This window comes from Carcharodon carcharias, chromosome 10, assembly GCF_017639515.1.
Source record: "Carcharodon carcharias isolate sCarCar2 chromosome 10, sCarCar2.pri, whole genome shotgun sequence".
Taxonomy (NCBI): Eukaryota; Metazoa; Chordata; class Chondrichthyes; order Lamniformes; family Lamnidae; genus Carcharodon; species Carcharodon carcharias.
In genome coordinates, this window is record NC_054476.1 from 66652078 (window position 1) to 66674778 (window position 22701).

At 49.8% G+C, this 22701-nt stretch overlaps 1 protein-coding gene across 1 annotated transcript in view; it reads left to right on the top strand.

Annotated features, from left to right (window-relative positions):
- The window catches only part of ptpn5 (protein tyrosine phosphatase non-receptor type 5), a 92102-nt gene extending 70808 nt beyond the window's left edge, over positions 1 to 21294 (top strand). The window contains exons 9-11 of the mRNA XM_041196651.1: positions 15775 to 15938; positions 16341 to 16454; positions 20611 to 21294. Coding sequence (XP_041052585.1) covers positions 15775 to 15938; positions 16341 to 16454; positions 20611 to 20704 — 372 coding nt within the window. The 3' untranslated portion in view covers positions 20705 to 21294. The remainder of the gene's footprint in view (positions 1 to 15774; positions 15939 to 16340; positions 16455 to 20610) is intronic.
- The last annotated feature ends 1407 nt before the right edge of the window (positions 21295 to 22701 follow it).

Consider the following 22701-nt stretch of genomic DNA (forward strand, 5'->3'; position numbering starts at 1 on the left):
TACGCGGGCCTCTATTGTCATTTCAGGGTGAGCATAGCTCTTTACCCCAAGGCCCTGGTGAGGAGGCAGAATGGTGACAGGGCAGCAGGAGCAGCTGGAGCCGCAGAAGCAGCCACCCCTGCATAGGTTTTCTTTTTTTGAGGCCCTGCCACCGGTGACAAAACCGCCTCCACATTAGCCCTCGAGGGCCCGGCCACAGGCGATGGTGAATTGGCCTTAGGGCCAGAGCCACTCCCACCCTGGGAAGGATTGGCCATTTTGTTTTTAATTTTTTAATATATATATATTTAAAAAAAATATATGTAGTGTTCCTCCCTAGGGAGGAAAGAGGGTGGGGGAGAGAGGTAGAAATAACCTCCCCTCTTTTAGGCAGGAGAGGAGAGGAGGGAGAGGAGTAAAAGACAGGGAGGCACAGGAGGGAAAGGGGTAAATGTCCAGGTGGGTGTCCTCGATGATGGATGGACGGTGGGTGGGGGCCTGATGTTCTTCAGGCAGGGGGAGGCGATGTCTTCACCAGCTATTGCTGGCCTTACCGGGAAAGGGCTGGGTTGGGGGAGGGGTGGCAGAAAGATGGTTTCAGCACACACACACACCCTCCCTCTCTTCCTTCCCCAAACCCTCTGGCAGTCTTCTTGCCTCCCCCTACAAAACACAGTCCTTAATTGCCCCCACCTTAAACAAAAATACACAGTTCAGACACCGACCTAGGATGTTGTTTTTTCAACTCAGTCCTGGCCTCCTGGCCTTCCTGTCCTGTAGCAGCAACAGCAACAGTTCTCTTCTCTCCCTCTCTCTCCTTTGGCACCACAGGGGCAAGGCAGCAGCAGCAGCAGAACTGGAGCAGCAGCAGAAGCAGCAACAGCAGCAGAAGCAACAACCCCAAAGCAGCAGCAGCAGTTGTTCCTCTCTCCCTCTCTCTCCTTTGGCACCACAGGGGCAAGGCAGCAGCAGCAGCAGCACTGGAGCAGCAGCAGAAGCAACAACCCCAAAGCAGCAGCAGTAGTATCAGTCACAGAAACACTGAGGAGCACCAACACCACACACCTTCTCTCTTCAGTATCAGGATATCTTTTGGGTGAAACCAATTAAACCAAATCAACAAAATGGGGACAAATCAAGCACAGCCCCTAATTCAGGTCAGCTGTAAAACTAAAGACAAAATTTAAAGGAAACTTACAACTTCAAACCAAAATGTGATTAAAGGGGTCAATAAAACACCCCAGTCCCCGCGGTGCCCACCGAGCACGAAAGGCCTCGAGTGCCAGCAGACACCGCGTGCTCCCTCTCCAGGGACATCCGGCCGCGAACATAGCCGCGGAAGAGGGACAAACAATCGGGCGGGGCTTCCCCGTCGATCGCCCGCTGCCTGGACCTGTTAATGGCCAACTTGGCCAGGCCCAGGAGCAGGTTCACGAGGAGGCCCTCCTCCTTCCTGATCCCCTTCCGCACCGGGTGCCCATAGATCAGGAGCGTGGGGCTGAAGTGCAAACAAAACATTAATAAAAGGTTTTTCAAATAACTAAAAAGGGAGTGCAGCCTAACACACCCTATATATGCATGGTCCACGGACTCCACAAACCGCAAAAAGGGCAGGTGTCCTGGGAGTCCGTGAACCTATGCATTCTGTGATTATAAGGGACTGCAGCATGCAACACCCTCCAACCCAGGTCTCCGATAGAAAGGGGGAGGACACCTCCATAGAGGGCCTCCCATTGGGGGCCTCCGCCGCCGGACGGCAACAAGGCACGCCAGGGCGTGTCCGGGTGGCAGACAAGAGCGAGAAAATGGAAGGTGTACAGCAGCAGTCCGTACAAAAAGCTCCTCTTTGCCATGCCAAATGGCACAGAGGGCATGTCCCCGAGGCGGCTCATATTGCGGGGCACCAGCACCCGAGGGAGGGTTCGGGGCTTGGGGCCAATGTGGAATTCTTTCCGAACAGAGGAACGCTCAGACAGAAGACCACCGCGCACCTGGGCCACCTCAAGACCAAAAATAACGTCGGATCCGAGCACGACCGTTCTCAGGTCTTGGATGGCATCGGCTGCGATCTGGACACTCACAGACGCGCGATGCGCCAACTCCTGTGGGAGCATCCAGCCCAGTCCTCCGCCTCCCAGCACGTCCCCGATCCTGGTCACCCCTGCGGCCACAGCCCTCCTCTCCGCCAACCACTGAAAAGGACGGAGGGGCAGATTCCTGAGCAGCGGCTCTCTGACGATAGCCGCTACTCCTGACGAGGGAGAGCTGCGTCGCGAGGCGACCACATTCCAGACTTTGATCAGGTCCTGATAAAAGACGGGCAACGCCTGCAAGGAGCCACCGAGGCCCAGCTGTTCTATAAACAGGAGCTGCACGTCATAATTCAGGCCGTGCACCTGACGGAAGAAATACGTCATCAGGCCACACCATCTAGGAGGAGGCTCGACGTAAAGGTATCGCTGCAGGTTCTGAAGGCGGAAAGTCACCACCTGTGTGCGTAGGCATACTAGCGCCTGACCACCCTCCCTAAGCGGGAGGCTCAGAACCTCAGCAGCGACCCAGTGCAATCTTTTGTCCCAGAAGAAGTAAACTAACAATTTCTGGATTTTTGTGACAAAGCCTGGGGGAGGGGTCAAAGTCACCAGCCGATACCACAACATTGCGGCGATCAGCTGGTTTATGACCAGAACTCGACCTCGGTAAGACAGCACTCGGAGCAGCCCTGTCCAGCGCCACAGGCGAGCGGTGACTTTCGTCTCCAGTTCCTGCCAGTTCGCCGGCCAGGATTCCTCAGCAGGGCAGAGATGGACCCCCAGGTAGAGGAGGCTGGTCCTGCTCCAGGTGAAAGGCCTGAGCTCCTCGGGTAGGGGATCCATTTGCCACGGGCCAACCAGGAGTCCAGAACATTTATCCCAGTTGATCCTGGCAGAAGAAGCGGCAGAGTAGACCTCCTGGCACTCGCGCATCCTCCACAGGTCAGCCGGGTCACTAAACATAAGGAGCACGTCATCGGCGTAAGCCGAAAGGACCACCCCGATGCCAGGCCCGCACAGAACCAAACCCGACAACCTCCTCCGCAAGAGGCGCAGGAAAGGCTCCACGCAAGTAGAATACAACTGGCCAGACAGGGGGCAGCCCTGACGTACCCCTCTCCCAAAGCGAAGGGGCGCCGTCAGGGACCCGTTAACCTTCTCTAGACACTCCGCGGCGGTGTACAGAAGTCGGATCCGGGCGACAAAATGCGTCCCGATCCCAAAAGCTCACAGAGTTCCTTGTAAGTATTCGTGAACCACCCTGTAAAACGCCTTCTCCTGATCAAGAGACAGGAAGGCGCTCGACATACCAGACCTCTGGGAATGGTGGATGATGTCCCGGACCAGATGGATGTTGTCTTAAATTGTACGGTCCGGGACGGTGTAGGACTGGTCAGGGTGGATCATGTGGTCCAGCATGGTGCCGAGCCGAGAAGACATGGCTCGGGCAAAGATTTTGTAGTCCGTGCTGAGGAGGGAGACCGGGCGCCAGTTTTTAAAGAAGGCGGAGATCCCCCCTCTTCGGCAGCAGAACAATCACGGCTCTGCGCCACGAAAGGGGCATCTCCCCGGTAGCAATACTCTCCCCCAGGACCCCCGTGAAGTCGCTCCCTAAGACGTCCCAGAACGCCCTGAAGAACTCCACGGTCAGCCCGTCTAGTCCTGGGGATTTGACCCTGGAGAGACCGTCGAGTGCGCCGGTCAGCTCCCCCAGACTTATAGGGGAATCAAGCTTTCCGGCGCACTCCGGGCCGACCTGCGGCAGGTCCTCCCACAAAACTCTGCAAGCGTCCTCACTGGACGGATCCGGAGAGAACAGGGCAGTGTAGTAATCTCGGGCGTTGGCCCTGATGCCCTCCGGGTCCGAGACAAGGGATCCGTCGTCGGCCAGCAGCGTAAAGAGCTGCTGACGGACCCCGTGCCTTTTTTCCAGCGAGTAGAAGAAGGGGGAGCCACGGTCCATCTCCTTAAGGAACCGGATCCGCGACCTCACGAACGCGCCCCGAGACCCGACCAGTTGCAGGTCCCACAGCGCGCCCTTCTTCTCATCATACACCGACCGCAGTGCCGGGTCCGCCTCGGGCTGACGGAGACGTGCCTCCAGGTCGAGCACCTCCTTCTCCAACTCCTCGACCCTGGATTTGCGTCTCTTTGTCGACCCCTTCACGCACTCTTGACAGAAAACTCGGACGTGGGTCTTGCCCACGTCCCACCATAGCCTCAAGGAGGGGAAGCCTCCCCACTTCCTTCTCCAGCCGGCCCAGAAGCGACGGAACGAGTCCAGGAACCGCTCGTCCTACAACAACAGGTTATTAAAATGCCAGTACGCGGACCCCGTCCAAGCGCAGAACGAAGTGAGCTCCGCCCACACCAGACGGTGGTCCGTGCATGGAACCTGTTGTATAGAAGCCGCTGGAACGCAGGACACATACGCCTTCGAAACGTAAAGACGGTCGATTCTGGACGCTCCGACTCCAGGTGACACAAAGGTGAACACGCTGGAGTCAGGATGGAGATTTCGCCAGATGTCCACCAAGTCGAAGGACCTGACCAGGTCCCGGAACTTTCTCACACCTAGCATGCGTTGCTGGGTACCATGACGGTCCCGGTCCTCGAGGGTGCAGTTAAAATCCCCCCCGAGGACGATGCACTCGCCAGCATCGATGGAGCCGAGATGAGTGGACACTTCTTCAAAGAAGCTCGCTTGCTGCTGCGTGCCCAGGGGAGCGTACACATTCACAAAGTGAAGCACCGCCCCCCACAGACGCACAGTCAGGTGCAGCAACCGGCCTGGCACCGGCTCCTTGACCCCCAAGATCTCCGGCTGAAAATGCGGGGCCAACAAGATAGCCACCCCGCCCGAATTGGAGGCTAGGTGACTCATGTAGACCCCCTCCCGCCACTCCAGGAGCCACGTGGCTTCGTCTCCCGGAACGGTATGGGTTTCTTGCAGGAAGCACAACGCATACTTCCCGTCCCTGAGGACCGAGAAGCTCTGGAACCTGCGCTGTGCGCCCCTGCTGCCGTTGATTTTGAGGCTGGCTATAGTCGTCTTCATTGTCAAAGGTACATCAATCCTTACCGTAAGTAATTAAAAAAAGAAGAGGACTTTTTAGTCCTTCCTCTCCCTCAGGAGCCCAGCGAGAAACGTTTGGACCCTCCGCCGCGCATTCCTATCCAACTCAGGAGACTTGAGAGCCTCGCGAGTGGACCAGAACACCAGCGGAAATGAATGCCACCGGTCCAAGGCCAACTTAACCCAGTCTCGGCGACCGCGGTGCCCCAACAAAAAGTCCCGGAGTTCCCTTGGGGGGATGAGGGGGGAGTCAGTGGAGGGCACCAGGGGATCCACCGCCTCGCTTGAGAGCGACTCGGCGTAATCCCCAACGCTCACCACCGACACCCCGTCCTCCTCCGGGTCATCGCCTCCAGCTTCCGACCCCTCCCCCGCATTGAGTACGGGGGCTGATTCGGAGCTGCCAGCTGGCTCTATCTGTGCTTTGATCCCACCCCCAGGATCAAGGCCAGAGGAGTCCTCTCTGGTCTCCTCTAAACTTTTTGGGCCAGAGGGCAGCGGCAGTTCTGATGCCCACTCTCCTCCCGTCACCGGGTCGTCCGGGGAGCTCAGGACAAGCTCCTGACCTAAACATAGGACGCCCGGTGTCAAGGTTTGGGAGGGAGCGGGAAGGCCCTCCTTTTCGCCGCCACCCATTAACATTTTTAAAAATTTCAAATCTGCAGTCCCCCAACGAGCCAGAAGGTACCTCGGGGGTATTAAGTGCCCTGGAGTCGGACACCACCTCAAGGGAGGTGCCCTCAGTGACCCCCGAGGGGCCCTGTTCAGGGGACTGCAGCAGACTGGTAGGGTGAACAGTGGTAGGGGTAGGGGTTTCGGGTTCCCCCAGAGGACAGGGCGAGGTTTTACTGGGTGGAGACGCCACCACCTCTTCATCAGAGGAAGGGACACACCCAACTTCTTCAGTTTGGGTGTCGCCCACTTCCTCCTCCAAAGCGTGACGTCTCTTCCGGGTCAGGCTGGGGGCTAGGGAGACCTCCATTTCCGAGGCCCCCTCCTCCTTGTCCAGCCCTCCCGGACACTCCACCCTCTGGGTTTTCGATGTTTGTTTCCCCGGCTCGGGGTCCCGCGTCTTTTCCCCGCCGGCCCCGGGAGCACGCGCAGGGACGACGCCGGGCCCAGCACTTGGCGCCTTAGCACCCACGGACCCGGGAGCACACGCGGACATGACGCCGGGGCTGGATGATGTTTTTTCCCCCGAGCTGGTTTTTCCAGGTGTTTGGGGGGTTTGGGGCGTTTCTCGGGCCACCTCCAAATTTCGGGTCTTCCTCCGCGCCTTCTTACGGCACGGGGGCTCTCCCCCCGCCTCACCGGCAGCCAAGATGGCAGCTGCTGCCGGCGTCGCTTCCCCTTGCGGGGAGTGAGATGGAGTGGTGGCGGGGGGAGGAGGGGCGGTGCCAGCCGCGGCCGCTTGGGTGGGGCTCGTGGCCTTGGAGGCGGGGCAGTTCTTTCTTACGTGCCCCACCTCCTTACAGGCATGGCACGCACGCCCTCCACGGTCCAGAAGACCCGATAGGCGGTCCCCTCAAAATTAACCGAGAAGGCCCCCTTCAGGCACTCCTCCCGGGCCAAGCGGACGAAAACTTGGCGCCGGAAGGAGTACACGTGGCGGAGGGCCGAGTCTTTGAGGCCGAGCGGGACTGGCGCAACCCCTGACCTGACCTCCCCCAGCTTATTAAGGTGGGGGAGGAGGAGCTCACATGGCATAACGGGCGGGACATTTGAAATAACAATCCTCTGGGCGGTGGCCTCAAGGGGATCCACCGCCAGAAAAGTCCCGCCCACAGTGAGCCCCTTCTGCAGGGCGAGTTGCACCGCCCGCTCGGACCTCAAGAAAAAGATGGCCCTCCCATACATCTTTGAGACCGCGACAATGGCTGAGGGGCCGACGACCCCAGCCATAGCCTTTACGCAGGCCTCAATAGTCATCTCAGGGTGAGCGTAGCATTTTACTCCGAGGGCCCTGGTGAGGAGACAGAATGGCGACAGGGCAGCAGGAGCTGCAGAAGCAGCCACCCCCGCATAGGTCTTTTTTGTAGGCCCTGCCACCGGTGACAAAGCCACCTCCACATTAGCCCTCGAGGGCCCGGCCACAGGAGATGTTGAACTGGCCTTAGGGCCAGAGCCACGCCCACCCTGGGAAGGATTGGCCATTTTTTAAATTTTTTTTTTATATATATTATATATATTGTTTGTTTTTTTTTAATTATATATTTCCTCCCCAGGGAGGGGAGTGGGGGGAGAAAGGTTGGAATAACCTCCCCTCTTTTACACAGGAGAGGAGGGAGAGGAGTGAAGGACAGGGAGGCACAGGAGGGAAAAGGGAAAAGTCCAGGTGGGTGTCTCCAATGAAAGGTGGAAAGTTGGGTGGGGGCCTGATGATCTTCTTGCAGGGGGAGGCGATGTCTTCACCAGCCACCGCTGGCCTTACTGGGAAAGGGCTGGGTGGGACCGGGGGGGGGGTAGCAGAAAGGTGGTTTTAACCACACACACATACACCCCCCTCTCTTCCTTCCTCAAACCTTCCTGCAGTCTTCTTTCCTTCCCCTACAAAACACAGTCCTTTATTGCCCCCACCTTACACAAACAATAATGTTGGACACCCACCTAGGATGTTGTTTTTAGACACAGTCCAGGCCTCCTGGCCTTCCTGTCCTGTAGCAACAGAAGCTGTTCTTCTTCTCTCCCTCTCTCTCCTTTTGCTCCACAGGGGCAGAGGGGGCAGCAGCAGCACACAGCAGAAGCAACCCCAAAAGCAGCAGCAGAAACAGTGGAAACACTGAGGAGCAGCAACATCAACACCACACACCTTCTCTCCTCAGTATCAGGAAACAAACTGAATCCACAATTGCCTCCACAAGATCGTTAAGAAGATGAACTCTTGATAATCTTTTAAAACAATTAAACAAGATCAACAAAATTGGGATAAATCAGGCACAGCCCCTAATTCAGGTCAGCTGTAAAACCAAGGACAAAGTTTAAAGGAACCTTACAAACTTTAAATCAAAATGTGATTAAACGGGTCAACAAAACACCCCAGTCCCCGCGGTGCCCACCGAGCACGGAAGGCCTCGAGAGTGCCAGCAGACACCGCGTGCTCCTTCTCCAGGGACATCCGGCAGTGAACGTAGCCGCGGAGGAGGGACAAACAATCGGGCGGGACTCCCCCGTCGATCGCCCGCTGCCTGGACCTGTTAATGGCCAACTTGGCCAGGCCCAGGAGCAGGTTCACGAGGAGGTCCTCCTCCTTCACGACCCCCTTCCACACCGGGTGCCCATAGATCAGGAGCGTGGGGCTGAAGTGCAAACAAAACATCAATAAAAGGTTTTTCAAATAACTAAAAAGGGAGTGCAGCCTACAACACCCTATGTATACATGGTCCACGGACTCCACAAGACCGCAAAAAGGGCACGTGTCCTGACAGTCCGTGAACCTATGCATCCTCTTATTATACGGGGCTGCTGCATGCAACACCCTCCAACCCAGGACCCGATAGAAAGGGGGAGGACACCTCCGTAGAGGGCCTCCCATCGGGGGCCTCCGCCGCCGGACGGCAACAAGGCACACCAGGGCGTGTCCGGGCGGCGGACAAGGGCGAGAAAATGGAAGGTGTGCAGCAGCAGTCCATACAAAAAGCCCCTCTTTGCCGTGCCAAAAGGCACGGAGGGCATGTCCCCGAGGTGGCTCATATTGCGGGGCACCAGCACCCGAGGGAGGGTTCGGGGCTTGGGGCCAATGTGGAATTCTGTCCAAACAGGGGAACGTTCAGACGGAAGACCACCGCGCACCTGGGCCACCTCGAGAACCAAAATAACGTCGGGTCCGAGCACGGCCGTTCTCAGGTCTTGGATGGCATCGGCTGCGATCTGGACACTCACAGACGCGCAACGCGCCAACTCCTGTGGGAGCATCCAGCCCAGTCCTCCGCCTCCCAGCACGTCCCCGAAATTGGTCACCCCTGCTGCCACAGCCCTCCTCTCCACCAACCACTGAAAGGGACGGAGGGTGGATTCCTGAGCAGCGGCTCTCTGACGATAGCCGCTACTCCTGACGGGGGAGAGCTGCGTCGCAAGGCGACCACTTTCCAGACTTTGATCAGGTCCTGTTAAAAGACGGGCAACGCCTGCAAGGAGCCACCGAGGCCCATCTGTTCTATAAACAGGAGCTGCTCGTCATAATTCAGGCCGTGCACCTGACGGAAGAAATACGTTGTCAGGGCACACCATCTAGGAGGAGGCTCGACGTAGAGGTATCGCTGCAGGGTCTGAAGGCGGAAAGTCACCACCTGTGTGCATAGGCACACTAGCGCCTGACCACCCTCCCTAAGCGGGAGACTCAGAACCTCGGCAGCGACCCAGTGCAATCTTTTGTCCCAGAAGAAGTCGACTAACAATCTCTGGATTCTTGTGACAAAGTCCGGGGGAGGGGTCAAAGTGACCAGCCGATACCACAACATGGCGGCGATCAGCTGGTTTATGACCAGAACTCGACCTCGGCAAAACATGACCTTAACTCTTTCGAGTACAAACCCGTTTCCATCTGTTCCTATTCAGATGAAGTTACATTGTTCCATAGTTTGCCATTGTGAGATTTGAACTCTTGATAATCTTTTCAATCAAAACAATTAAACCAAATCAACAAAATTGGGATAAATCAGGCACAGCCCCTAATTCAGGTCAGCTGTAAAACCAAGAACAAAGTTTAAAGGAAACTTACAAACTTTAAATCAAAATGTGATTAAAGGGGTCAACAAAACACCCCAGTCCCCGCGGTGGCCGCCTGGCACGGAAGGCCTCAAGAGTGCCAGCAGACACCGCATGCTCCCTCTCCAGGGACATCTGGCCACGAACGTAGCCGCGGAAGAGGGATAAACAATCGGGCGGGACTCCCCCGTCGATCGCCCGCTGCCTGGACCTGTTAATGGCCAACTTGGCCTGGCCCAGGTTCACGAGGAGGTCCTCCTCCTTCACGACCCCCTTCCACACAAAGTCCGGGGGAGGGGTCAAAGTGACCAGCCGATACCACAACATGGCGGCGATCAGCTGGTTCATGACCAGAACTCGAAAACACGTTTCCATCTGTTCCTATTCAGATGAAGTTACATTGTTTCATAGTTTGCCATTGTGAGATTTGAACTCTTGTGCTTGGGGTTACAAACCCAGTACCATAACCACTTGGCTATTTAGGCCAAGCATTATATATTGTTTCATAGTTTGCCATTGTGAGATTTGAACTCTTGATTTTGGAGTTACAAACCCAGCACCATAACCACTTGGCCATTTAGGCCAAGCAAACTGATACTACATTTGATCTTACATTGTTTCATAATTTGCCATGGTGAGATTTGAACTCTTGATCTTGGGCTTACAAGCCCAGTACCATAACCACTTGGCTATTTAGGCCATGTAACTCTTTTGAGTACAAACCCATTTCCATCTGTTTCAGATGAAGTTACATTGTTTCACAGTTTGCCATAGTGAGATTTGAACTCTTGATACTCTTTTGAGTAAACCTGTTTCCATCTGTTTCAGATGAAGTTACATTGTTTCATAGTTTGCCATTGTGAGATTTGAACTCTTGATCTTGGGGTTACAAACCCAGTACCATAACCACTTGGCTATTTAAGCCAAGTGTAAAAGATGTAACTCTTTCAAGTACAAACATGTTTCCATCTGTTTCAGATGAAGTTACATTTTTTTATAGTTTGCTATTGTGAGATTTGAACTCTCGATCTTAGGGTTACAAACCCAGTACCATAACCACTTGGCTATTTAGTTGCACAGCCTGGGCATGGGTGTTAATCACTTGTACTTCATGTTCATTATTGTAAATAAACTCCCAGGAATGTCTCCTTGCCTATGGCTCCTTGTTCTGAAGAGCAGTGTTCATGTCATTCAGATGTGTAACATGGTTCCTGCACAAGATAAAGGTGGGTGTCTCAGTTCTAGACCTCTTCCCTGTGCAATGTGTAACCTTCAGACCAAAGTGATGGTCTGGCTTAATACTCACTGGACACATTAGTGCTGCCTGCACCTCGATGGTGCTTGTCATTGCTGCCAGAATGTCATGGTCAGACTTCACAATTATTGTCTCTGTGTGCTTTCAGCACCTTTGATGTGGGGCTGGCCCCCATCTCATCAGCATCCGTGACCGGTGACATTGCTCTTGAAGGGGTCAGGTGCTAAAGGTTGACAAGGAACAGCTGCATTTAAAGTTTCACGGCTGCTTCTCCATGATAAGAACCTGATCACAGAGCGCAAGCGAGCTGCTGTCAGCTAGACAGGAGTCAGACATTCATAGAGGCAGTGTGAAGTTCACTCACTGCATGTCGTCATTATCCTCCTGGAATCTAATGACTATTAGGGTCACCGCTATATTTCCATGACATGAGCCTGAGTACTGAGGATGTGTGCACTGCCATCAGCCATACAGGAGTCAAACATTCACAGATGCAAGGTAAGCATGTCAGGACTTTCCTCACTGCATCTCGTCAGCATCCCTCATGAATCTTGTGGTTATGAGGGCCTCCCGAGCGTGCCTACCTCATCTGGCCAATGCGAAGGCCTCACTGCCGGTATTCCCACCTACGAGGATCACCGTCATCCCCTTGGACATCAATCTCATTGGAGGATATGTGCAGCTCCTCCATCTTCCCCTCAGCCAAGTCGTCCCCCCTTCACAGCGTCAGGTTGTGGAGCACGCAGCAAGTGATGATGATGCACGACACCCTCTAGGGACTGTATCACAGTGCTCTACTGGACCTGTCAAGGCACCAGAACCTCATTTTCAAAATGCCTATCATTTGCTCCACCAAAGTCCGGATCATGGCATGAAACTTGTTGTACCGTCGCTTTGCTACGGTCTGAGGTCACTACATGGGTATCATCAGCCACGTCCTCTGCGGGGAGCCCTTGTTCCCGAGAAGCCAATCCTGCTGTCTTTTTGGACCCTGGAAGATGTCAGGGGTCTGAACTCTGCTAAGGATGTAGGAGTCATGGATGCTTCCTGCGAATTGTGCGCAGACTTGCAGGATGTGGTTGTGGTGCTCACACACCAGCTGAACATTCAGTTAGTGGAAGCTCTTGCAGTTGACATAGTTGACTGCTTGTTGCCACAGAGATCTAAGCACCACATAAGAGTATTCAATGGCACCCTGCACCTGTGGGAAACCTGAGATCTGCACAAATCCCAGTGCTCTTGCTTCCTGGCTTTCCTGATCCCAGGCAAAATGCAAAGCGCTTTTGTAAAGATGGCGCTCTTGACCTTCTGGATACGCTTGTGCATGGAGGCTTCCGAAATTCTGCACAGGTCACTGGGAAGAGCCACTGGCGTAAAAGTTGAGTGCTGCAGTCACTTTCACGGCCACTGGCAGTGGATGTCCTCCATGTCCCCGTGGCACCAAATCCTGCAGTAGGTGGCATATGTGACCGACCAGTTCCCTCGACATGCGCAGTCTTCAGCGACACTGGTTTTCAATCATCTGCAGGAATGACAGGTGCTGCCTGGGTCTAGCAAGGCACCTAGGAGAAATGGCTCACTGCGGATCTTCAACTGTGTGTGCAGCAGGCCCTACCACCCTTCATCTTGAGGGAGGTGCTCCTCCCCTTGCCAAGCCAGGTGCCTCCGTCACTCTCTTCTCCTTCTTCTTCAATCTCTATAAGCCACGATGCATACCGCTAAATTGCCAGGCTCCAGAATCCTGATGTTCTGCTCCTGCAGGATCAAAGAGAGAAATAGGTGGGTTAGTATATGTGGTCTAAGGACCTCTCTTGGTTAAGTCTAATGGCCCCTTCATGCATGCAGGAAAGTGCTGGCCAACTCTTGGATGGCCAGTGTGTGGTACTTTAATTGGCTGTCCGAAACCTCGCCCACTTCTGCCCCTCACCACTTGACCAATTGGCGGCAGCTTCGGCCATTGGACTGCATGGTGTACTCTCAGCTAAGATATTCTCGTAACCCTTACTGCAAGGCTGCACTGTTAGCTTGAACCATAATGGATACTGGTCCACACCTTAATAAAGACATTACAAGGGGCTGTGAGTGCCTCCATTAGTGACTGCGCCATGACCACCTTTTGCAAAGGGATTGTACTACTTGCCCAATCGGCCAGTTGCTCTGCTGCCCCCTAAAACGCACATTAATTTGAAGTCTGCACCCGAGGGGTTAAAAGTTCAGGAGCACTTGATGGCGCTTTCATGCTTTTGTGTTACTTCAGTGGGCAGAAAAGCTTCAGAGGCTTGACTCCAAGCATGTGAATGAAGCTGCAGCTGAATGGTCTCAACTGCAGAAGAATATGCATTTTGAAAAGCATTTCTAAGTGCATGGCCGCTTCCCTCAAACCACACACCCCCACCCCTCCACCTCCCCCCTAGCACCTTCTTGAGTCTTTCCTGCAGTTTGTCTGTGCTGCCATGCCTTGCCCCCTCCACTCCTTCCGCGCACCCACCCCCCCAACCCTGGTCTGACCCACACTGGAGCCCTTGTCCCGGCACCACACTGAAAGCCAGATGGGAAAAAGTGACTTGTCTGTGTCCCCCGCGAATGTGCATTGCCTCATCCTTGATGTTCTATGGGCAATGCTCATAAGTGCTGTGCAAGGTTGTGTGCACTCACCTCCTAGTTCAGGTCATCAGGTGCACATCTTTTAAAGACAGTCGTGAAGTGCGCTGTTGTGAAGTCACATCAATGTGGGTGGTAAATTTGATGCGGGGGATGACTCTGGCAAACAGTGCTTAAAATTAGATGCAAATGTATTGAAATGATGTTCCCGATGTCCGGTGGCGGCCCGCGATTGACGGGTGGAGCGGACGATCACGAACTGGTTTAATGATGGCGTAAAACCAATCTTTGGCCTTCTTGCCATATTGCTATCCCCCAACCAGCATGATGCCCGACACCAACGGAGCCAGAAAATTTCAGCCAATATCAGGAAAATCTTTTTGTGTAGCAAATGATTAGAATCTGAAATGCACTGCCTGAGCGTGTGGTGGAGGCAGATTCAATTATGACTTTCAAAAGTTATTGGATAATTATTTGAACAGTTAAGAAATGGCACATCTACATGGAAAAGACAGGGGAGTGGACTAGCTGAGTTGCGCTTGGAGAGAGCAGACACATGGGCTGAAGCCTTCTTCTGTGCTGTAACCGTTCTATGATTCTATGATTCTGTGAAGTAAGTCTTATTTCTTTTGGAAGAGGAGTAATTGCAACATGGAACGAATCAACAAAATTAATTCAGACAGCACGTATACTGTGAAGAAGGATTCACACGCCAAGAGATATCAGCCAGAAAATGGAAATTAAAAATAAGAAATTCATGCAAAAGTGTTTCAAAGCTTGGTTGGGTAATGGAAGAAGTTAGTCAGGAAATTCATTTAACTAATCACTGAATGGTTTTGAGGCAATTAGATGCGTTACATAGAACCATAGATTAATACAGCACAGAAGGACCCCATGGGTCATTAAATCTGTGACAGCTCTTTTGAAGAGTAATCCACTTAGTCCCACTTTCTAGCTTTTTCCCCCGTATCACTACAGTTCACTCTTCTTCCAGAATTTATCCAATTACCCTTTGAAGACTACTATTGAATCAATATCCAAATGCATCTGTCAGGCAGGGCATTTAAAATCCTAAGCACTTGTTCTATAAACCTTTTCCCATATTGCCTCTGGTTCCTTTTGCAATCATCAAAATTCTGTGCTCTCTGGTTATCCATCCTTCAGTCATTGGAAACAGTGGGCTAAATTTTCTTGGTCATTTGGGAATGAACTGGGAGGTGGGGATGGGGCAAGGTGTTGAATATTGCGACGAAAGGCCTCAGGACAGAAGCTCGCCGTCTTCACATTGCAACTGGGTGTTCCGAAGGAGTCTGGCTTGGCAGGAAGACCTGCTGCTCAAACTCAGCGGGAAGGTAATTAAGCTTATTAAACATGCAATTAACTGCAATTTTATCGGGTATTTCAGACTTTTCACAGATTGCGAAGGAAATAGAGGCTTCAGAACCTCACCAGATATAACGAGGTGGTGACTTAGTGGAAGGTCAGAGCTGAAAGCAAAATACTGCAGATGCTGGAAATCTGAAACAAAAACAAAAAATGCTGGAAAAACTCAGCAGGTCTGACAGCATCTGTGGAGAGATAAACAGAGTCAACATTTTGAGTCCATATGACTCTTCTTCACGGATGCTGCCAGATCTGCTGAGTTTTTACAGCATTTTTGTTTTTGTTGTAGCGGAAGGTCAGTCCTGGCTCCGGACAGCAGCAATTATGAATGCTAGCATTGCTTGGCAGAGAAGGTGGAGCAGCACAGGTATTGGTAGTGTCAGTTGAGAACAAGAAAAAAGATGCCAACACTATGGAGGCATACTGCTAAAGCATCATATAGGAACTGGCACATGTGAACCAAGCAGGTGGTGTAAGGGGCTTTGAAACTCAGTGCAGCTATCAGCCTTGGGTTTCAATCATTCAGGCTACAGGGCCTCCATTGAGGAGGTGGATCAGAGCGGGATAGCTGCAGCTATAGGCATCACGATGCAGCAACCTGAGGGCTAACACAAGCACCAGCCTCGGGCAGGGGTAAGAGAACTCACAGGAGGAGGATCACTTCTAGGTTCATGTCCTCAGGTGTGTGGGTTCATTCACCCATCCTGCACACCAACTTTCATTCTACATTTTTCTGGCTTTAGGATGGCTCAGAGGAACGACAATTAAAGCACTACTGGTACACATCATGGCCTGATCAGAAGACACCAGATAATGCTCGCCCACTTTTACAGCTGGTCCAGGAGGTGGAAGAGGCCAGACAGCAAGCTAAGAAGGACAATAGTGGACCAGTGATAGTCCACTGCAGGTACAACAAAGACAATTTTGTACAACAATTTCTGGACTCAAAACTCATTGCACTGTTTACAACTCTAACTCTTTCTATGTTCTGATTTTAAAACTATTAAACTCTTCCTTCTGCAATCCATAGGATTTAGCTGTGAAATGTGAGATGAAATAATCACTACTTCCTCATTTGTGTCATCTCTTTTTTTCCATGGAAATATTTTGCACATGACCTTCACCCTTTTTTTTCAATTTGACAAAAGATCTCAAGGTTACTCAGTTGAATGCCTTAAGAAAGGAAGAATCTCATCCAAATTCTTGTTTTTTATTTCACCTATATGTCCTTTTAATTATGCAAAGTTGGGAAACCTTCAGTTTCTGTGAATACAACTGTTTACATCATCTTTTTGCTATTATATTGCAGTGCCGGCATTGGAAGGACAGGCTGTTTCATTGCCACCAGCATCTGTTACAGAGAACTGAAGTATGCTGGTGTAGTTGACATACTGAGGACAACCTGTCAGCTAAGGATGGATAGGTTAGTGTGATCACTGGAAGTTGGCATAATGGCTTTTAGTAGCAATGGGATGGATTTAATGCAGCCCATCATGGCAGGTAGCATGGTAGCTGGCTGATGGGAAAGGCCCTGCATTAGTCTCTTGGTGGCGGCTAAACCTCCCATGATTAAGTGGGAGGTGGAAGAGGCTGAGGCAGGATTCCTGACCATGGGCAGTGGGATTTCAATTAGGCTCATTATGAGCCAAATAACACCCAGTATCCCTGAGACCACTGTAATTTAGTGGTTGCTCAGGGATTAAATCGGAGTTGCACGGCTTTCCTGTGTTTGCCAACAGGCTCCTCGGGGAGCCCGTCATAGTCAGGCACTCTGTGCCCAATCAAGGGACCCAGCATCGGGCAGGGGGAATCGCTGAAAGCTACCCCCTGCCCTTGCCCTGATCTCACCCCCCTCCCCCCCAACCCATGACCATCACACCATAACCTCCATCCTGCTCTCACTCAACACAGTGACCTGGGGTTCTATGATGATCCTGGGCCTCTGGTAGGTGTAGTGCTGCCAGCAGCCACTGCTTCTACTGGCAAGGTGAGGAGCTACCGAGCTCTGATTGGCCGGCAGCACCTAGCAGGCAGACCTTCTGATGCAGACTGATGCAGAGGTCTCAATCACGGGGAAGCTCACCAGTGGACACATGTGCCTGAAGGGCATTTGATTCCATCAGGCCTCCCTGGTAGAACCACCAGTTCTCCAACCATTGGGCAAGATGCCTGCTGGCCTGACAAAATTCCAGCCAGTGTCTTAATGAAAGCTGAAAAGTGTTGAAATGCCAAAAAATATTTATAAGAATGAAATAACAGTAGAAAAGTAAACATCTTTAGCAAACACTCAGGCTCTGCTCTACAAGAATTCTAGTTGAAACACATGCCTTGTTGTATTTATATTTGCACTTCAAGAATCATATTCTGCTGAGACTGTGGCATGCTGGGAATTTTGGGCACAAGCAGAGTTGATAACCACCCTTCAGTGTGCAGAATTTCACAGCGTTAAGGGAATCATGCCTTTCCTCATGATGTGACAGAATTTCTCATCACTTTGTTTTTCCAAATGATTTAAAAATCAGCTGGAGAATAAACCTTTAAAGCTTTTTTCTATTAACAAGTACTTAATTTGTAGGAGAGAGTCTAGTTTAGAGAGAGACATTGTAGCTGACAAACAAAGAGGCAGAGATGAGTAATTAGAATTAGAACAGCAACATTGTTTGTTCATTCAAGAATGTAAAAACAATCATGGTTTGCAGAAGGTTGATTTTTTCAGTGCAAAAGTTGTTTTATCTCTTTGCACAGTATATAAAAATATTTCAGTTTGTTTTTACAAATAAAACAAGCTAGAAGATGAATATAATGAACTTTCATTGAGCTAAAGTTTCACATGATAGCTGTGATCATTTGTTTATATTTTATTTTTAAGAGAGGCTACCTCAGAGCCTGACATAGAGTCAAAGAGAAACAAATGTTTAGATACCCTGAGTTTGCCCTTGATACTAAGAATTTTAAAACATTCACCGTTTACACAAAGATAAATCAAGTGCAGTGGATAAGGGAAACACTTTTTTTAATTTTTACAAACTAATACAAACTTTGTCTTAGAAATTGGATGACGCTGCACCCATTTTGCAAGTGTAAAATGGGCACAAGCGCATCCAACGTGGTGGGCAGCATATTTGCATACACTCTGAGCCAGAAAGTTATGACTTGTCATTAGCACCAAAAGATGCATGGACCACATCTGAAACAAGTGTTCAACCCTTAGCATATACAAGTTGGGAGCCTACAGACTGTTTGAGGTCCCTTTAGTTAAACTGAACCAACCTGAACACAGATGGCCCAGAAAACTAGGTCTGCATGTAGCCTAACAAGGCAGCCTTAAAGGGGTCACTGCAGGATGTCATCAAAAATTTTGTAAAAACATAGCTTTACACTACTTCAAAGTCTCCTGTCAGCCACTACTTGCCCCTCTCCTGACTCCCTCTCACTTTCCTGATCAATAACCCCTCTCCCCCAGTCACACCCTCTCCCTGATTACTTCCTCCCTCTTCCAATCATCTCCCTCGCCCTTAAGAATTTATGGTTCTTTGTAAGTTTTTTGTCATGCTGGGAGACAGTAAGATCTGAATTCTCACAGGGTTTGAAGGGCTTTGCACCTTAGCCAAAATGGTATTGGAACACTGATTCTGGAAGTCCCAATCCCAAGTTTGCACATCCATGGTTCACGAAGACAGCTGTACATGTAAAGTGCAGCTGCCTTTAAACAGTTCCAATTTTCATTATTGGGATGTCCAAAACATGACTTGTGGGTGTTAGATCTTTGAGCATATTGTCTAAAGTTGCCTGTGGTTTTTGGAAAGTAGGGTACCTTTGGGAGAGGTTAAATGCCTCTTTGAGAGAGATAAGGTGCCCTGTGAGAGAGGTCAGGTGCCCTTTTGGATTGTTAGAAGTAGACTTGAATGTATGTAAAAATTGACTCAGTGGAACTGTCAAGCTGTCAAGGCATTTAAATCCTTAAGCTCTTGAATTTTTTGGAAAAAAAAACTCCTGCAGTTGAAAAAATCAGTGCTTGCAATTTCATTAGCTGCTTGTTGACATAAATCTGAGGGGTATTATTGTAGGATTAGTGCTGCATGACTAATTCCACAATCTATTATAACAGTGGTGAACTTGTAGGCTCACAGGTTGATTCACAGCTCCATGTCTTTGATGTGGTGCTATGAATACAAATGTGTTTTCATAAGGGATTAAGTACTTGAACAAATTTAAATATAAATAATTTGAATGGGTTTTTATCAATGCAGGTGTTTATTTTAACAAAAGTGAAGTCTGCAAAAGACACAGAACTTTATATTATTTCATCTGAGAATGACTCCTGAGGTCTTCTCATGGTGAATACTGGGTGAGCTTGCATGGAGGGTGTAAAGGAAAAAGATTGTTGGGGGGCATGGGTTGGCACTAACTTGACGTAAGGGATATAAAGGGTCATGGGATGGGCAGATGGCATGGGCTGGCATAGGGGCTATAATGGGTGATGGGGTAGGTAGAAGGACATAGCTTGCCATGGAGGGCATGAGGGACCATTGGAGTTAGGTAGGGAATGGAGGATGAGTGGGGAGGTGAGGGGGTGTGAGGGGTAAGGGCCAGAGGGCTGTTTTTTCTTTACAGCTGGGGCAAGTTGCAGAGCATTGTGGCCAGCTTTTTAACAAGCCTACCTTGGCACCCAGCAGCCCTGTGGCTGCCTCTGAACTCTTTCCGGGGTGGCGGACCCGATTCCTGTTAAAAATGCCCTCACCCCCCAGCAAGGAACAAAATTCCGACGGTCCAGGACACTTTCTCCTGAGTCGGGTTTGTGGCATTGGGAATTTTCCCAACTCTGCAATTTGACCTTAAAGGTTATTTTCAGGACGAGGGCGTCAAAGATGGAGATCAGGGAGTGGTTGGGCAAATCAATAGCTGCAGATGGCTCATGGTGAATGGAAGTGCAAATGCTAGCCAGTTGCAACTTAAAAAATTGCTTTGTAAATTCCCAAAGGATCACTGTATCAGCTGAAGTGTTTTACCAACCGCACCTGTGACTATAATTTCAATATATTTTATTTTCCAGCCTCCTTGGAGTGGACTGGCAGATGGGGAGTGAGGCATAAAATCAGGTGTCATTGGTGATCGCCTTACCTGCTTGATCCCTCACCCCTGGCTTTGCCATTGCAGATAATCCTTCTCGCCAGGACTTGCCAGATTGGTTCCAGTAAATCCATTCGAATTCACCTTTGAATCCAGCCTCTTTGCTGACCCCGTGGTGAACTGCTGTAGCAGTGGCCACCACTCATGCTGCTGAGAATGGAGAGCTGCCAGCCATCTGATTGGCTGGCAACTCTTGGTGGTGGGACAGCCTCCCAGGTGGGAGGGAACCATGACCGTAGCCATTTACCAGCCTGATGGTCATAAAATCATATCATGGCTTCCTGACCCTGTGGAGGTGGGCTCACCCCCAGTTTTACAACCCAATTTTTCTGCCTTTATGAAAAATTCCAGCCAGGGATTCTGAGTTTCTTTGTTTTTCCAAATAAATTGGAAGGATTGTGTGCATTGGCAGGAGTCTGACATGATGTGAATGTTGTATTGTTTCTTAGGGGAGGAATGATCCAGACATGTGAGCAGTACCAATTTGTGCACCATGCCCTGAGTCTGTGTGAGAGACAGCTATCCCAACAAACAGAGGAATGAGTGGCAGCCTGCCAACCAACCAGCCGTGGACCAAAGTGACACAAAAAAAATTCTTGATCCTTTACCAATATTTTTCATGTGTGTGTGTGTATGTGGTTTACAACCAGAATTTTTCATTGTCACTTCCTTTTCATGAAATGAAAGCCTTTTCATTTTTAAAGAACAACTTTTCTATTGATGCGATTGTGCAGAAGTTAAACAATCGTTTATATTGTTAAATGTGTTTACCTGTGCTTATGCCTGAACAGATATCTGTCACTTTTCATAGGAACTGCAGGTAATTCACTTGGGTTTCTAAAGCAACACTTGGCATTGCCGAGATCAGTGATGTTCTCCCTTCACGTGAGATATTCAGCTAGATGCTGAATTCCCATTACACTGTCTGAAGATCAGGGAGTTCTCCCATCTAATGTTTCCCCCACAAACACCACCAAAAACAATTAACTGCATTTTCAACTCATAGGTCTTTATGGAGAATTGCTGTGTATGTTTGGACAATTTCTGAGAATCAGGATAAGGCACTATGTAAGTGTAAGTTCCTTCCTTTCTTTCTTTTAGCACCACTTACTATGGTAAAACAGCCTGAAATCACAAACATAAGAAATAACTTTTACCTTTCTGAGAATATACTTATTAAAATGATTTTAATTTAACTTATCTTGTTATATATTGTGTGCCAGAAGATTGATGGAATGGCATGTTATATACATTTATGTTCTAAGTATTTGTGTGTTTTGTTATGTAGGTAACTCTTTTTCTCCTTGAGTTCAGCACCAACTTTGGCCAAGAGAGTGGTTTGGTAACACACATCCAGTCTTTGCAAATGTTATTTGGGAACTAGCTGCTCAGATGACACTCCAATTTGCAATAACTCTCCTGTCACTTATCAAGATGAAACATGTGAATGTTTGTAGAAGATGGAATAAATGTCTTCTACAGACACCCATGTTATGCCTTTACACCAAACTGATGTAGCATTAAAAATTATTGGTGTGACACATTTTGAACTATAGCTTTGACCCCATGCACACCCCCCAGAATCTCATATCTGTTGTTGTGTTAGCCTGGAGTGGAGGAAGAATCACACAGCTCAGAATCAACATTGAAAGACATGGCCTAGTAATTCCTATCCAGCTGAAATCCCCCAAGCTGCATTTTAATTTTGAAGGGAACTGATCTGTTTTCTGACACACTTGCTGGAACCAATTTTTACCATCTGAAGGTTTCTTAAATATGTTATTTGATGATGTCAGCTCTCAGTTATTCCTGGTATTTTGGGGTTCCAATAAGGCACAGATTAAAAAGTTAAAAAGTGAGCAAAACATAATTAGAATAATAAACTATATCACAAAGACATTAATATGTTGCCTTTTAGTGTTGGTTGAGCTCGGTAGACCTATTATGGTGGCAAAGGAGGAAGAACTTATTACTGGGGATTTGTAACTTGTTCCTTAGAGGTAGTTCTGTGTCACAGTTATTGGCAAGTCTTTATAGTTCACTACCAGGGAATGTGTAACATTTTAGTTTGATAGGGGATAGGACTCTAAGTCCCTGCTCCTTGGGGGCTGAGCCATAATAATATCCCATGACAACAAACCTCAAGCTATTCCTGTTTGCTGAAACCTGGAAAGAAAGTACACCTTTGAAATGAGATCGAAGTATCTATAATTTTAAAAAATCTGTGTGGCTAGAAGCCTAAATTAAGTTTGAGGTAGGGATATTCTGTTTGATCACATTTTTTGTGCTGACTTGAAACTCTCACAACAAATAAGAGATTCAATATGCTTTGTACAAGGAGTGAAGGGTCACACTGAAATTAACAACACTGAGTTTTTAATGGAGTTAAATGACCAGACAATAATACAGGCTGGTAAAACATTTGCTGCATGACTGGAGCAGAGTCTGCATTATTATGGGTAATTATGCTGAAATATAATGTAGCCATTTGTTGCAATAGGATTTCATAGACATTACCCATTTTTATTTCACTTTATGGT